The sequence below is a fragment of the Podarcis filfolensis genome (genome assembly GCF_964270895.1).
Source record: "Podarcis filfolensis genome assembly, chromosome: 6".
Lineage (NCBI taxonomy): Eukaryota > Metazoa > Chordata > Lepidosauria > Squamata > Lacertidae > Podarcis > Podarcis filfolensis.
The window spans coordinates 57,923,224-57,939,220 of record NC_139609.1 but is presented as its reverse complement, the minus strand read 5'-3'; the positions used below and the strand labels follow the sequence as shown (position 1 = coordinate 57,939,220).

The following is a 15,997-nucleotide window of genomic DNA, read 5'->3' as shown; positions in this document are numbered from 1 at the left end:
CGGGGCGGGGGGCGGAGCGGGCGGACGAGTGACTCATGGATTCCGAGCGGGGCCGGCTCCTCCCCGGCCAGCCCCTTCCCAGCCCCTCCACATGGGCTCCCTCGCCGGCCTCCTCCAGTCGCGGAGGGGGTGGAGTTGCTGGCGCAGGCTGCGCTCGCCTTCCTTCCGCTTTCCCAACTCGCCCGCCGCCGCCGCGCACCTGAAGAGAGCCGCGCTGTGGCCGGGCTGCCTCCGGGGCATGGAGGAAGGAGTGGACGAGGACGAGCAGCAGAAGCAGCAACCGCCGCCGCCGCCGCCACCGCCGCGCGTCTCCACCAGCTACCGGGCCATCCAGCGTGTCGGCATTGCGGTGGATGAGACCAACGTCCTGCCGGGGGCTCTGCAGCTGATCCGAAAGCTGAGACCACAATGGGAGACCGAGCGAGTTAAGACCAAGGTACCGAACGCCAGAAGAGCACGGAGTTTTCTGGCCAAAGAAAGAAAGAAAGAAAGAAATCCAAACACTCTCTCTCCTCGGGGTAGCAGGGGGTGCGACGCTTGGGTTTGGAGGGGAATTATCCAGGAGGGGCGTCTGGGGCGGTAGGCTTGGCACAAAGGGCACTTCAGCCCCCAGCCTGAATTTGCAACATTCAACAGGTCGAGGCTGGTTTGAGGATGAGAACCATTCGGTAGTAGGATGGAACCGGCATTGTTCTCCCTTATGGGTAACAAGATTATTTGATGGAGGTTAGCCCTTGCCAGAACCACACCAATTGCTACCTTACTATAGTCACCTCACCCTTTCCGTGCATGGTTCTGGGTCAAGCAAGAATTAGAATCCTTGTCAATAGTTGGGAGTACCGAAGGAGGCGCTTAATCCACATGGATCCCAAGGCTGCAGTCTTGAATCTGTCATTCTGTCCTTCCTGGTTTCTAAACACAAGGTGGAACTTCCCATGCCTGTCCCTTGCCCCTCAAAAAATGCTCTGAGTGGTTATAATGAATTGGTCCCCAGGTGACACGCCCTGTACTCAGAGCATTTCCTTCTTGTTTTGAGCCTTGAAGACCACTTAGTGAGAGGCTCATGCAGGAGGCAGTGGGTGATCCAGTGCTTAGAGCAGAGGCATCTGGCAGTCGCTGTCTGTGTCTGCCCAGGCCAAGGAATTTCTGACTCAGTTTTCACATCTGTAATTCAGAAATGGAATGAACTGCCCTGTTTCCCAGTTGTGGGGCATGACTCCATAGGTGGAAAAGACAATCCTACAGAGCCCTAGTGCATGGCTAGGTATAAACATTTAGCAAGCTTCCCTTTGCATTACAATATAGGCTGAGGAGAACTCAAATGGGATTCCTGTAAAAAGCATTTCCTGTGCTTCCAAATGAAACAAGATTCCAAGGAGCTGCCTGGCCCTTTAACAGCTTTGAGATTCCCCCCAACAGGAGAGTCTGTAGAGAATGAAATTCCACTGGAGTTCACGCCAGCCTATATTGTAATGCAAACATTTAGCTTCCAAAAATATTCATAGGTAGCCATGCACTGGTTTTGTATTTTTTCCAGGTGGAAAAAATATTTACCCTACCATTCCCTGTTTATGCTCTGTTGGTGCTCAAGGGAACACAGAGTCCCTGGCTCAAAGGATATAATGGTGCATGCTTGCACCATGTCCACAAGTGCAACTTTGTTCAGGTGAACCTAATGACTCCCATCACTTTCCCTGTTGTTTCCCTGAATAAAATCGGGATGCTGGGCAATCTGCTCTGGTGAAAATGGGAGAGCTGTGTTCATTTCATTTGACACACCTTCTGAAGAAGCAGGGCAATACCTCACTAACATCATGCTCTGGATTATCTGGTGTGCTTTCATGAGGGCTTTGATCATCCCCCAATCTCTTAGGCAAGGAGTTTACGTACTTCAAAGTGTGTTTGCACCTGTCTTTTCAAAAGAACAGGAGTTTATTCCCATATTCCTGAAGTGTAGTTGAATGTCATAGTTGTACCCCTGCTTCAGTGAGGCACAGAGAAACTCTGTTCCTCTTTGCTTTGCCTTTCTGCTGAGAAGAAAATTAGCAGCTATTCAGTATTCCCTTGTGTAGCGTAAGGGAGGATCTTTCTGCCAAACTGTTTCTGCCCAAGGGTGAGGCAGAAGAGTGAGAGCCAGTGCCATGTAGTGGTTAGAGTATTGTGTTTCCAGGACCTGGGGGACCAAACTTCAATTCCCCACTTAGCCCTAAAGCTCGCTGGGTTATCTTGCGCTACTCGCTGTCTCTCAGCTTAACCAACCTTACAGGGTTGTTGTGAGGCTGAGCTCCTTGGGGGAAAGGTGGGATATAAAGGCAATAAATAAAATAAGCAATATTCAGCACTTTGCTTTCTATCTTTCAAGTAGTGGCAGGCAAACTCACTTTGGAATTGTGCCTAGCCAATTGAGGCATTTCTCAGCTCAGTTCCAGAAATGTAAAGACTCCCCCCCCCCGACACACACTCCCTGAGTTCTGCCCCACTAGCCCTTCCCTTTCAATCTACCTGGTGGCAATGGTCATAAGCTGCAAGTCTTGCTGAGAGGCCTCCATTTCCCAATATACTTGGGACATGGGCTGTTGCTGTTACTGCATTCACAGTGCCATGGGGCTGGAAGAGACACACCCTTTGTATATTGTAATCTGAGCTGAAGAAGAATTGTGTGTGTTTATGTGAATCATGCCCACTTTGCAAATGACATGAGCATTTGAATCTGAACAGTTTCATATCCTGGACCAGGTTATCGCAGACTTCCAGGATGTCCCTGCTAACTTTCATGCATCTGACTGGAAAGAGATCTTAACTGTCACTCTGGCTTCCTGCCCTAATATAATATCAAAAAGAAATTGGGTCATGTGTTTTTTGGTCTTCCACCTTTTTGACATAATTTTGCTAGCGGTTTCATGGCACATTTTGACATGCAATTGCTCTTCATTGCAGCCCCCACGGCCCCACCCATTCTAAGACTATGGTTTGCATATGGACTTAATGCAGGCATCATGGCTCAGTGTCAAGCAAGCTTTCCTCCTTTGCTTTCCCCCTTCATTCCTCCAACACACCTTTGCTTAATATCCAGTTTAATGGAAGAGTTTTGATTGGCTCAGAAGCTAGCATGTTATTTTGTTGACACATTCTGTGTCTCAGTAAAGACATATTTGAATTTTTCTCCCCCAAAGTGGCAGTTTAACCCTTTGCCATGCATGCTAACCTTTTCCTTTGCTGAGGGCTTGTTTGGTGGCTTTCTGTTTGAGAAAAGCTTATATATTTGACATACAGAGGATTGGCAAATAGCACTCCAGGAGGCAACATCATCATCCACGCTGTGCAATGAGCACTGGGGTTTCATCCCTGCTTTGCTACACCACTGTTGAGGGAGCTGATTAGAGAACCAGTGTCGTATAGTGGTTAGGAAGCTGGACTAGGCCCACAGTTCAAATCTCCACCTGACCATGAAATCCACTGGGGGAACCTTGAACCTGTCTCTCAGCTTAGCCTACCTCTCAAAGTTGTTGTGAGGGAGGAAATGGAGCTAGGAGGAGCTGTGGCTGCTTCCTTCTGCTCCTTGGAGGAGAAGCGGGGTATAAATAAAGGAAGGAAATAAATACCAATTAAAAGAAAATTCACCAAGATGCAAATGGGTGCAGACATCCAGATTTACTATTACTGCCTCTGAGGCTCTGCAGGGCAGCAGAGGAAGCACTGCAGCTGCAGCCCCAGCCACTTATGGCATCAGAAGGGGGGCGCAGGCAGATTGAGCCTGATCCCTGTGCCAGCTCCAGACTGGCACAGTAATCAGGCCCTGTGGTGGTTGGTGCAGGCTGTGAGAGCTTGGGATCAAACCAATCTTAGGTTAGCTAAGTCACACCCTGTCCATTTGGGGGCCTTTTGCTAGTCTCCACTGGTAGGAATACCACTGACACATTTTCTGCCCTCCTGCCCATTTGGCAGGTTGGCATCACTCTGTCAGCAGTAGCTGGAGGGAGGCCAGCTGAGCAGGCAGAAGCAGGGAGAGGGATGTTTCCTCTCAATTCAGACCCCCAAACAGTTGCATTGCCGCCTAATATTCAGCCCCGTGTTGGTGAAAGAGTGCAATGAGCACCAATTCCATCCATAAAGGGCTCAAAGGCAATCTGTGCAGGCCATTCCCTTCTCTGTGCACGCCTCAAAAAGGATAAGGTAACCTCAAATGTGTGTTTGGAGGGTTCCCACAAATGTAAATGGTAACGTGGGTTTGAAAGGAAGAGAGACGGATCTGTTATATTTGTTTGCATGCCCAATTTGGCCGGGTGCCTTCAGCAAGCAGATTCCCAGGAAGTGTGGGGAGTCAGTGACAGAAGGATCATTACAAATTTATAAATTGTCAAGTGTAATCAAACAGATAAAGCTGTGTGGAAATGAATGGTAAAGGTCATCTGCAAACAGCCGGGAAAGAATGAGGCTTCAAATGAGGCTGCGAGTTCTCTGGAGCAGAGATTCTGTCTGTATCTTATAGGGTTGCTCAGTTTATAGGGGAAGGGGCATAGGAGCCCAACCCCCATATGTGACAGTCTCTTAGGGACTGTTTTGGAAAGCTACAAGGGAGCCTTACTTTGGCTGAAATTAGCAAATGGAGCTTGAGGATATTTCCTGTATTTTCCTCCATAATTTGAGCTGTGTGCGTGACATACCTGTATACATAGAACACCCAGATCCTGACATCCAAAGCAGTGCTAGGCAACTTGTTCCCTTAGCACAGGGATTTATGCTTGCACAATGGAACTTTCTCCCGTTTCCTCCCTCTTGATGTCCCCTAAATCTGTTCTGGGGTTGCTCCCAAACCCTCTGGCAGATTTGGGGAGGGCAGGAGGCACATGTAGGGGGAGGAGAGGGGAAGTTCCATTGCACAAGTGTAAATCTTGGTGCTGATGGAAAGAGTGCATTGGATGTTACCCATGATCTCGCCTCGTCACACCTAGGATATGTTGAACAGACTGGAGGAGTGCCTCTGCTGCAAGCTGCTGCATAGTTTTGGGTTGCTGGGAAAGGGTTTTGCCCACTCCCTCATCTTGGGGAAAGCAGTGTGGAACCAGCCTTCTGCTTCTACTTACCCGCATCTCTGACTGACCACAGTTCTTGCTTCATCAAGCTTGGGAGGAGGAACAGGTTTGCAAAAGTCCCTCCCCCTGCTTGCCCTTCCGGCCATCGCTCATACCACTGCCATGGGTGGTACAGCATGCTAGGCCCACTTCTCCAGATCTGGCCCAGTGCTATGGCACCAGCGAGGACCCTAAAGATACTGGGGGGGAGGGGAAGGGTGCAGGTTACACAACGAAGTGGGTCCTATTTGCAGAGGGTTATTGAGGATTAACCATTAAGCAGCTAAAATTCACACTATGGAATGCAAGGAAAGTGTTGTGGGGATAAGTGCCAGTAATCCTATTAAGGTCCACAGGAAATATCATCCATAAGCTTTATAGCAAAAATAAAGAATAAAAATTGAAAGCACAACCAAAGTTCATGTCATCAGCATGGAGGTCACATAGAAATACAGTTGCAAAAATATATGGAGAGGTGGCTGCTTGAGGCATTCTTTTGGCAAGGAACTGTTCTCCCCTTCCTCCACCCTGATCTTTTTAGATGGAAACTGCCACTGTTTCCCAATAATGATCAGACTTAAGGTCTTCCCAACTTAGCCCAGCTCCCTTCTCCTCGCTGAAGCCTTGCCTGTTTCTTAGCATCCTGGGATGTGGAGAAGACACAAGCAGCTTTTTCATATATTGTGTGTCTGAGGACTGACTGAGCCCAGGCAGGATATGAAAACAGGTCAAACCTTTATGAGCTTGGATCAAGGTAAACCCAGATCCCTGTGCACAGTTCACTAAGGCCAAAGCAGATGCATGTATAGATGTGCTGAAGGTACTGAGGATCTAATGCTGCCCTGTTAGAAATGACCTCATGAGCATGTACAAAGGAGCACAGAGGGCACACACAAGTCCAAGAGCTTGTTTTTTGAGCCTGGGAAAAGGGAGTATTCCATATGCTGAGGCAGGCAGCCAAGCGCCAGGGAGAAGGCAAAACAAAACCCTCTGTCCATCTGTGAGGAGCCGTCAAAGCAACAAGGGACGCGTCCTCATCAGAGACATCTCCATTGATCAGGCCCTCCCAACGCCACACATCTCACAGCTTGTTTATGTCTTTGGGTCCTAAGTTGTTCAGTATTAAACTTCTTGTGCTAATTCAGGGGTGTTTCTCTGAATTGGGGAGGCATTTGCACTGCTGTCAAGTGTTCCACCAGTTAATCCATTCTTTCATTTCAATTCAAAATGATCCTCAAGGTGGCATGCAATAAAAATAAATCAAATGCAATTACCCTTGGGCTCCTTCTACCCTCTTCGGCATGGCTCTTAAGTAGTAAACACATCCTTCCCAAGTGCCCCAGATCTTATTAAGTCGCATCAACCTTTATCCTATTGCAGTCCCCTGAGTGTTGGAAGTTTATTTATCAAATGTAATTTTTGTGCCACTTGACTTAAAAATAATAATAAGTAGAAGAAAGTCCAAAGCAGTTGGATGGTCCTTTGTTTGGCTGCACACTCCTTATTCCCTGGAAGATGACTGTGACCAGTCTTTACATTGTCCAGGGGCAGTGAGGGCGTGGCCAGGTGGAGCACCTGTGCTCCAGGTGAGCTGCTGACCAATGGCTTTTGGTGCTTCAGGGAAATAAAATTCAGAGGTGGTCCAAACAAAAGCTTCCGTAGTTGTTAACTATTTTATTTATAATGTCAGTATCAATTCAAACCATAAAGCATACACACACATGATTTACTCTCCACCCTCTCCTTCCCCTAGCTTCTGCCCTCCAAATGTTTTAGACTACAACCCCATCATCCCTGACCAAGCTGACTGGGAACATCTGGAAGACACCAGGCTGCCTGCCCTACAGTGATGCTTTCCTCACAACTTAGGCACTTTTTTCTTTTTTCTTTACATTGCACAGCTTTGCTTTCCCACCATGATTTCATGGAGCTTGTATCCCAAGGGTTGTTTAAAATAATCCTTCATGACCACAATTCTGCTTTTGCAGAGATTTCCCTCATGCAGGTCAAACAGAGATGTCCACAGTCCCAGTTTGTACTTGTTGTGAGCTGTTAGGACAGTCCACTCAGCACTGGCATAATGCAGTGCCTGGGCAAGGGGGGAAAGTGACTGGGCATATGCAGAGTGGTTATGAAATCTGGCTTCTTCGTGGATCCACTTTTCTTTTCCCAGCATAGGAACTTAATCTAAATTGATGCTCAGATGCAGTAAGCCTTGGTGCCTTCTGAAACCAAGCTGGATTACAAGTCTTTTGAACCTATTTATCATTTTTTAATTGGTCCACCCAGTTATAATATTAAAATTACACTTGCATCATCTCTGTTGTCATCAGAGTACAACTGCTCCTCACTGCAATATCCTAAAATCCATCTTTTCTTTTATCTGGTACTACAGCACTACTCAAGCATGTGACAGCATCTCATTTCCACCCTTTTCATATAGCAGCTCCTTTGCTGACTCTCATGCATACTAAAAAGTATCTAAGATAGATTCCTTATGCCAAAGAGTTCACATCACAAATATGCCTCTTACTGTGGCTCAGCCCTGCCAACCTGATTTCTCTCTTCCCACCACCCTTTGCATTTAGCTATTTTTTATCTTCCTCTCTCCCATTTTATCCTCACAACAACCCTGTGAGTTTGGTACAGCAGAGAAAGAGGAGATAGAGAGACTGGTGTAAGGTTGCCTAGCTGAGTGGGGATTTGAACCTTGCTGTCCCTGGTCTTAATTCAAAACTCTTAATAACCATTATTACACTGTGTTGGTTTCCAGCACACAACCTGAACAAGATGCTTGCTGATGAATAGTGTAAATGAGCTGTCCTGTGGCATATATTGCCATGATTTCAAGAAATGATCATCTTCCTAATACCATACCTATCCATACAGGTTTGAGATTTCACAAGACTGTTTTGCACTGCATTTTATTTTATTTCATTTCATATGGAGGCGAACTTGCTTAGAAAGTGAAATTTAAGGAAATACCTAATGAAACGACATCATAGAAAATTGGTAATTGCTTCATTTTGAATTTTATTCTATCTACCCAGAGCTTGAGGATCAAATGCACACAATTGTGGAAAGACAAGACATACAGGGAGAACTTTTGAATGGTGGAACCAAGCAAAGTTGAAGAAGCGACTGGTGTCGTGGGGTGGCCACGCAGTTGCCTTGGCAGGGCTGCCACATTGATGGTGGTGGCTTTGCTGGTGCAATTGCACTGCCCTGACCCTCACCACTGTCCTGCTCCATTCCAAGCCCCATCCCGGTAAACAACAGCAATGGCCGTGTTTGGAAGGATAGGTCTGTTGTACCACATGCCCCACTTCTAAATAGATGATCAGTAGTATTATTTGTTTCAGAATCTGTGGCTCCGCAAACAATTTCTAGATATCAAGGACATGTGAAACTGAGAGCTACATATTCTTTCCATGCACTTTTGGTAAAGCAAACACAAGTGTCATTCTTCACAAAACATGGAATCTGTACTTTATTCCTATTCCTAGAAAATAATAATACTTATTAAAAATAAGAACAATACTTGGCCTTTTTATTTAGTATTATAGGCTATTAATAGGTTTTCTTTTCATGGTGGGTAGTATCCGACTAAATATTTGTGCTAGTGCATTTGCAATGTCAGGATTGGGTTCGTTTATTATTTTGTTAAGAATTACGCTTGGTGCTGTAATGAAACGGACTCTGGGCCACCAAAAATTGTGTCATAATAAATATGGTTAGTCTTTACAGTGCCACCCCTTTGTCATTGTTGCTGCCATAGACCAACACAGCTACCCCTCTAGACACTGCTACACCATGACCTAACCACTTCCTCTCTATCTATTCCTCACTTAGCTCTTCACTGAAGGCATCACCAACAAGCTCATGGCTTGCTTCACAGCTGAGAACATGGGGGATGCAGTCCTGGTGAGGGTCTATGGCAGGAAGACAGAGCTTATTGTGGACCGTGCTAATGAGCTGAGGAATTTCCAAGTGCTTCAAGACCACAGCTGTGCCCCTAGTCTCTATTGCACCTTCGAAAATGGCTATTGCTATGAGTTCATGCCAGGGAAGGCCTTGGGACCAGAACATATACGACAGCCAAATATATTCAGGTGTGTGTGTGGAATGGGAGGTGGGGGGTTGTGTATTTCCTACTCTAAACAGAGGCCTATTGCTTCTCTGTCAGAAGGAGTTCCTACACTTGGTGGACATATGAAGAGTTTTGTGGGTGCTTGGCTCCTCCCAAGTTGTTCTGCTGCTGTAATGAGTCATGGTTTGATTTAACATATTACCCAAACCCAGTCTTGTGGCTTAGCTTTCCAACCATGAGCTGCAACCAGGGTTTATTCTAAGGTTTACAGCTTGTAGTTCATCTAGGAGAACTAAACTACAAGCCTGGGTCACTTGACCAGACTAGCTGTGGCCAAAGGTAGGTCTTTCTATTGAAGGAACACAAGATCTGGCAGTAGCCTTGACCAGAGAGAAATCTGTGACACATCATGAGTTTTGTGTCCTTTGGCTGACCTCACAGACAAAGGAGAGGACCAGGGGGGAAATAATAATTCTGTGATGTAGTAGCATCCTGTTTTTTCTCACATAGCTGTCACAGTGTGGATATGCTGAACATCAATGAATGGTGAAAGGGAACTTACATATTCTTGCTGAGTTTCCTGGAAGTATAGTAAGCCAGAGCCACCAGAGCAAGAAACTTCCCCTGCTTGACACATTCAGCAAAGTCTTGTATCCAGAAGGTGATTGGACTTTTATAGATTTAGAATCAACAGAAATCTAGGGAATTGCACATTTTGGGAACCAAGAATTATTCTCCCACTTTGCCTCCATTTAATAAGAAATGCAACTCCACTGGCAGGCAAAGAAGACTGAAGGCATCAGGGAAATTACTGTCAGTTTGAGCCATGTTAATGGCAATTTCACATGGTTTATAGACCACAAGAGGTATGACTTTTCACTGTACAGATCCCCTATAGGTAGGTAAGTGGTGTAATGTCTAATAGTATCATGGATTATCCAGTTTGACAGCGAACCAATAGCGCAGAGCCTCAGTTGCCCACAATCTAGGCTTAGAGGTAGCAACATGTTTGAAATCAGAATAAGCAGTCAGTAGAATTCCTGTGATAGCTTAACCAGAGGAGAACTGTTAATATGTGAAAGGCACCCTTTGTTCATTATTCCCTAGGAATGGAACTACAAATCTTACCCTAAACTTGAGCGATGTTCTTCTTTCGCAAAAAAGAAAAAGTGAAAAGTGAAATCTTTGTTGTTGTGGCCCTGTGCTACAGTGGGTTGGATCCAGGCTTATTCATGCTTAGAGCAGACCCATGGAAATCAATAGGAGTTGATAGTCACAACTAACTGAAGACGCATTGATTTCAATAGGCCTACTCTCAGTCTGTGACGTAGCTAGCTGCTCAGGTGCCCGGTGCTACGTGTGCATCCTGCAGCCGGGGGCAGAGTGAGCCATCCATGGGGGCGGGGTGAGCCAAGGCAGGGCACGCTGCATAGAGCCTCTCCGCAGCCTCCCTCTCAGCTGTAGGGCAGCTGAGACGGTGGGCAGACGCAAGCCCCCGCTGCTCAAAAAAAGCAACGTGGAGCTTGCAGGCAATCTGCCCACTGCCTCCCCCTAAGGAGAGACGCATGGCTCAGGCATGCTGCAGGCCCCACGGTGTGGCGCCCAGTGCCCCCCGCCTCACCTAACTACCAGTGGCATAAGAAGGGGGGTACAGTGGGTGCGGGAGTTGTTGTTTTTTAAAAAAGTGTCATGAGCCCAATTTTTAAAAAATTATTTTAAAAACACATTGTTGTTGTTGTTTAGTCATTTAATCGTGTCCAACTCTTCATGACCCCATGGACCAGGCACGCCAGGCACATATTTTGGCCATTTTGTCACCCCCCTCAGTGATGACACATGGGGCAGACCGCACCCCCCATATCCCCCTTCCTACGCCACTTCTCTCAGCATGACTAGGTCTGGATCCAACTCAGTGTTCTGTTTCTGAGAAGTCACTAGACTAGCCTTCGCCAATTTGATGCCTTCCAAATGTTTTGGACCACAGCTCCCATCAGCCTCAGACAGTGGTCAGGGATGATGACATATGTTGTCCAGCAACATCTGGAGGGCACAAGGTTTAGGAAGGCTGTGGTAGACTATGTTCTACCATCTTATATATATTGAAGGTGGGTTAAGGGGAGTAAATGATGTTTGAAGCTGCTCCAATTTACAGAGGATTCGGTAGAAACATTTTAGATTTCTAGCAGGGAAAACCATGGAGCACTTTTAAAGTTAAGATACCAAATTACGTGAAGTTGAATTCACATGCCAGACTGGATTTTAAGTGGGTATTTGGCTGCACATTTTTATCCAGGTTTTGCTGTTTTCTAGAGGCTGCCATAGCTTCCATTAAAAGCAGTGTGTGGCTACTGAACAACTTTTGTGATTTATTTTAGGCTAGTAGCCCATGAAATGGCTAAAATGCACAGGATTCACACCAATGGAAGCCTCCCCAAGCCTTGCCTATGGCATAGACTGCACAAGTACTTTAACATTGTGAAAACAGAGTTTCCAAGAAAGGCATCTAATTCTGGGTAAGGAAATCAAGAGTTAATCTCTAATAAAGGTATTCATTATCCGGTAGCTTTGGCCTGCTATGTTGTAGTTATTTCAAGCATACGACACAAGAACTGGAATAGAGAGAAGTCACAGGAACTAATTTTAAGAACACAAACACAGGGCAGAGTGGCAAAGTCGTAAATGGATCCTAGACTTTGCCACTAAAACTTCACAGGCAAAAGGATGGAACTAATGGTTCTTGCAGCTATAAACTATAAAGGGGGAGACAATTCTGCCTGGTTTCAAAAACTAAGCCTATTCAACACCCACTGTCAGGGTGGGTGTCAGGAACAAGTCAGCAATAATGCACAAGGTGTCAGTAGAATTAACTCTTTATCCCAAAGCTCTTTAAGTCGTTTCCTCCCCCGGTCCTTCCTAAGCAATCTGAGACTCTGACACCTTGTCTGACTCTCCTATGCCCTCTTCATACCTCTGCAGGCTCTGGGAGACTTATGGGGAGGGGAGCTGGTCACAGCAGCAGGAGGAGACCCTCCCGCTTCTTCAGAAGCCTATTCATCATTTGGTTTGAGTCTAAGTAGCTAAACCACAGGTTTTCCAAATTTTGCGGGTGTCATGGACTGGCTGGATGCAGAGGAGTGGTGGGAGGCACCAGCTGGGGAACCCCCATGGGGAACCCCTAGGGGAAGAAGGCTCAGAGCCAGGGGATTGCTGGTAGGATGACAATGAAAGGGAGAGGAGGGGACAGACGGGGAGGAGGAGGTGTTGGAAGCTGAAAAGGTAACAGGGTTTAGTGAGCAGGAAGAGAGCAGTCCAGAATCAGAGTATTTCAGGCATGCAGACTTGTCCACCCTTGTGTCACAGTGTGAGGTCACTTGCATTGAATTCTATGGATTGTCCTGTTTGCAGTAACATGTACCATGATGAAACCGAGGTGAATCAAGAGCCCTAAATAGCTGCTTTCAGGCTGCACTAGCTTATAATCAATCTCTTGAGTGTGCAAGTAAATTAAAGAGTGAAGTAGAATAAAGGCAGTTGAGCTCATAAAATAATTTTCTGTTTCTACAAGGAGAACCTCCTTGGATTTCATGCAGAAGCTGCAAAGAGTCCCTTCGGAGATGATCTGATCCTTCAGAGAGATTTTATGTTAGTAATATCAGTTTAAAGTTTCAGGACCGTATAACAATGTTTGTCCAAGTAAGGAAGCTCTACACTAGTAATACAGTCTCATTTTGGTCATTTGGGGGTTTGATGTTTTACTGCTGGTGATCACTGGCCCTAATACAGGATTCAATTCTAGTAGATCTATTCATCATGCTGGCAGGGGCCAATGGGAGTGAAGTCCAGCAACATCTAGGGGACCACAAGTTCTCCGTCTCTGTCCTAGGAAAATCTTTCTCCAGAATAAGAAAACCCTGTTTTACCAGTTTTAGAAAACTCATCCCTTGCACTAAGAAAGGTTTAGCATCTGCAAGTGGCTTCCTTTTCTTTTCCTTCCTAAGTCTCCATCAGGAAGTGCACATTCCCAGCCTAGAGGTGTTAGAAGAAGAAATTCGGTGGATGAAAGAACATCTCTCCCAGCTTCGATCTCCGATAGTCTTTTGCCACAATGACCTTTTGAGCAAGAACATAATCTACAACAAGGCAGAAGGTTTGTTGCCTAACCAGCAGGTTACCGAGTTGGGGGGGGGGTCACAACTATTTTAAACTCTGAAATTAAAAACACTTAAGACAAGCTGCAGTCACAGAAATTGAGTGGGTCCTGAAAACATATTTTTTGGAGTAATAAATACTTAATGCTTTGCAAAGCACTCAGGACCTAATAATGAGAAAAAATATCAAAATGCAAACGCCAGAGAAGCTCTCCTGTTTCTTTGAAGAGACACTGGGTCTAACAGTGTTAATCCTACTCACACTGGACCTGTTGAAAATAATGGACACGACTGCCTTAAGTCCATTAATTCCAGTGGTTCTACTCTGAGTAGAATTTAGTGGAGTACAACCCACTCTGCCCAAGAATCCCAACTATTTCTCTCATTGCTTTTTCAGGTCACGTCCGGTTCATAGATTATGAATACACTGGTTACAACTATCAAGCATATGACATTGGGAATCATTTTAACGAATTTGCAGGTGAGTTAAACTCACCTTTGGTGCTGTCTCTGCCCCCCCCTTTCCCTCCCTTCTTCCATCTCACTTTCTCTTCTCATTCTTATTCTTCATGGAAGCATAAAATAGCCATTCAATTCCTTTTTACCTGTCTTCAGAGGCATAAGCTGAAGCTTTTAAAAAACTGATTTGCAAATAATCGTATTATTACACACATTATCAAGCACTAGTAATTAAGTTTATGCATGAAAAGGAATTGCCTACCTGCCTACCTGTGATCCAATAAATTTCCCTCCAGAAAACAAGAGAAACATCTTACTGTTCCATAGGTCTGAAAGGTCTACGCCATCGAGATGTTCATTCCTTTCCCACACAATCTGTTTTCTTACTAATTTCATAGTAACACGAACTACCTCTGCTCCTTTAAGGCCTAATGCTTTTGTCTAATATATTAAATTACTGGGACCCACTTATTTAAACTCCTTTCATAATCTTACAGAAGGGCTGTCAAAGAAATAAAGCAAATCTACACCTTTATTGTTCCCAGGACAGTATAGGGAAGAATTCAGCGTAGCGCTAAGCACAGCACTCTGTCAGCGCAAGCATATCTGCTTGCCTGATGCAAAGATCTGCCTTCTCCTTCCCCTGTGTGCAATTCTGGAGTTCCCCCAACACACCCTGAGACCATTTGGGGGAGCCTGATGGGAGGAGGCAGAGAGAAATCCCCGCTGTGCTATCAAAAGTCCTTGTATGGGTTTTCACCGGTAGGTCTTGCTAACTGAATCCTGCAGGTTATTTGAGTAGGCTGACCACTCCCTATACTTTGACACAAAGTGGGTAAAACATAGGATGCTTCAGATTCTAATGTTATTCCACTTCAGTTCTTTCTCAGTTGTTGCACAGCTGTTGCCACTTAATACTTTGGTTCTTAAACAAGGTGGTACTTCCTGTCTGTTACACACCCCTTTGACAACCCTACTCCTGAGGTACTCCAGGTAACAGACCCAGGAATCACCACACCCCTCTTAACTGGTTTGGGAGTCTTCTCAATGTAGAAGAATCTCTCCCCTCCTGACTGGAATGAGTCCTAAGTAGATTGTATTTTCACAGCTTCTACTTCTCCTGGCTCAGCCTCCCAGTTAATTCCTGGCCTATCACTCTTACAGGACACCACACACTGTCCTTCACACTAAGCTCAGAAACTCCTTTCTCTAGCTTGTGATATATTCCTCAGAGTGGATGTTTCTACCCAGAACCAACTCTCTCTCCTCTCACTCCCTATCTCCCAACCTATTCTCCCAACTCTGGTCCATGGGGTCACGAAGAGTCGGACACGACTAAACAACAACAACATTCTCCCAACCTCTATCCCAACCTATAAACTGTCTCTCAAAATCCTCTCCTTTTCAACCCCCTCTCCTGGAACCCCGGCCAATCAGAGGCTGCCATTCGTTAACCGTTTGCTGGCAGGGAAAAAGAAAAAGAAACAAAAACCTGCCCAGCAAAAACAAACACATCACAGCTGCCTCCGCCATCTTTCTTTCTGGAAGTCCAGTCTTGAATAGTACTGATGCTCTCTTATATTATGTGGATGCTTTTTGTGCTAGAAAGTTATGCATCCTCTGTTTTAAAAATGGCAAACTTCTGGCAAACAAGGCTAGCCGTACTAACGTATGGCAAAATTAGTACTTTTGGATTGTTAAAAGATTATTTCCACCCCACCCCGTAATTCTGATTCAAAGGATGGATTAGAAGCAAGCTCCTTTGGAAGGACCTGCATGTAATTATCCAGGTCTCTATATTAATTCTCTGCTAACTGAGCTTTTATGTAAGACAGGAAATCATTGTGTCGCTAATTACATCTGCTCTCATCTCAGCTTGCATTCTGTTTCCACGAGGATCATAAAAGCCAAGCAGGGTCAAATTGGAAGAGTTTCAGAAGGGGACAGCAAGAATCAGAGGCAATAATAATATGCGGCTGTTATTTTGAAGTTGTTGTTTTTAACTGCTATTTAAAATTGTGGAATTGGAAGCTTGTATTTTGTTGATGTGCTGTAGCCCACTGTGCGGAGGGTATTGGCTGTCTACAAATACAGTAAATCAGTGTTTCCCAAACTTTCTCCCCAGTGGCGTAGTGTGGGTTGTCAGCACCCGGGGCAAGGCAAGTAATTTGTGCCCCCTAACCCGTGGATTTGCGTCCCCTAACCCGTGGATTTGCGAACCCTAACCC

The 15,997-nt window shown here is 45.6% G+C and overlaps 1 protein-coding gene across 7 annotated transcripts in view; it reads left to right on the top strand.

Moving 5' to 3' along the window:
* ETNK2 (ethanolamine kinase 2) overlaps positions 1-15,997 on the top strand; it is a gene marked incomplete at its 5' end in the record, with an annotated part of 26,031 nt that continues 10,034 nt past the window's right edge. For 5 of the 7 annotated variants that reach the window (XR_014549140.1, XM_083618213.1, XM_083618212.1 and 2 more), the window contains 5 exons: positions 92-436; positions 8,925-9,184; positions 11,538-11,675; positions 13,161-13,309; positions 13,708-13,791. Coding sequence is in view for 5 of the 7 variants with exons in the window: in XM_083618213.1 (XP_083474339.1) it covers positions 92-436; positions 8,925-9,184; positions 11,538-11,675; positions 13,161-13,309; positions 13,708-13,791 (976 nt within the window). Of the gene's footprint in view, positions 437-8,924; positions 9,185-11,537; positions 11,676-13,160; positions 13,310-13,707; positions 13,792-15,997 lie in introns of all 7 variants that reach the window. The other 2 variants (XM_083618214.1, XR_014549141.1) reach the window with 2 other exon arrangements.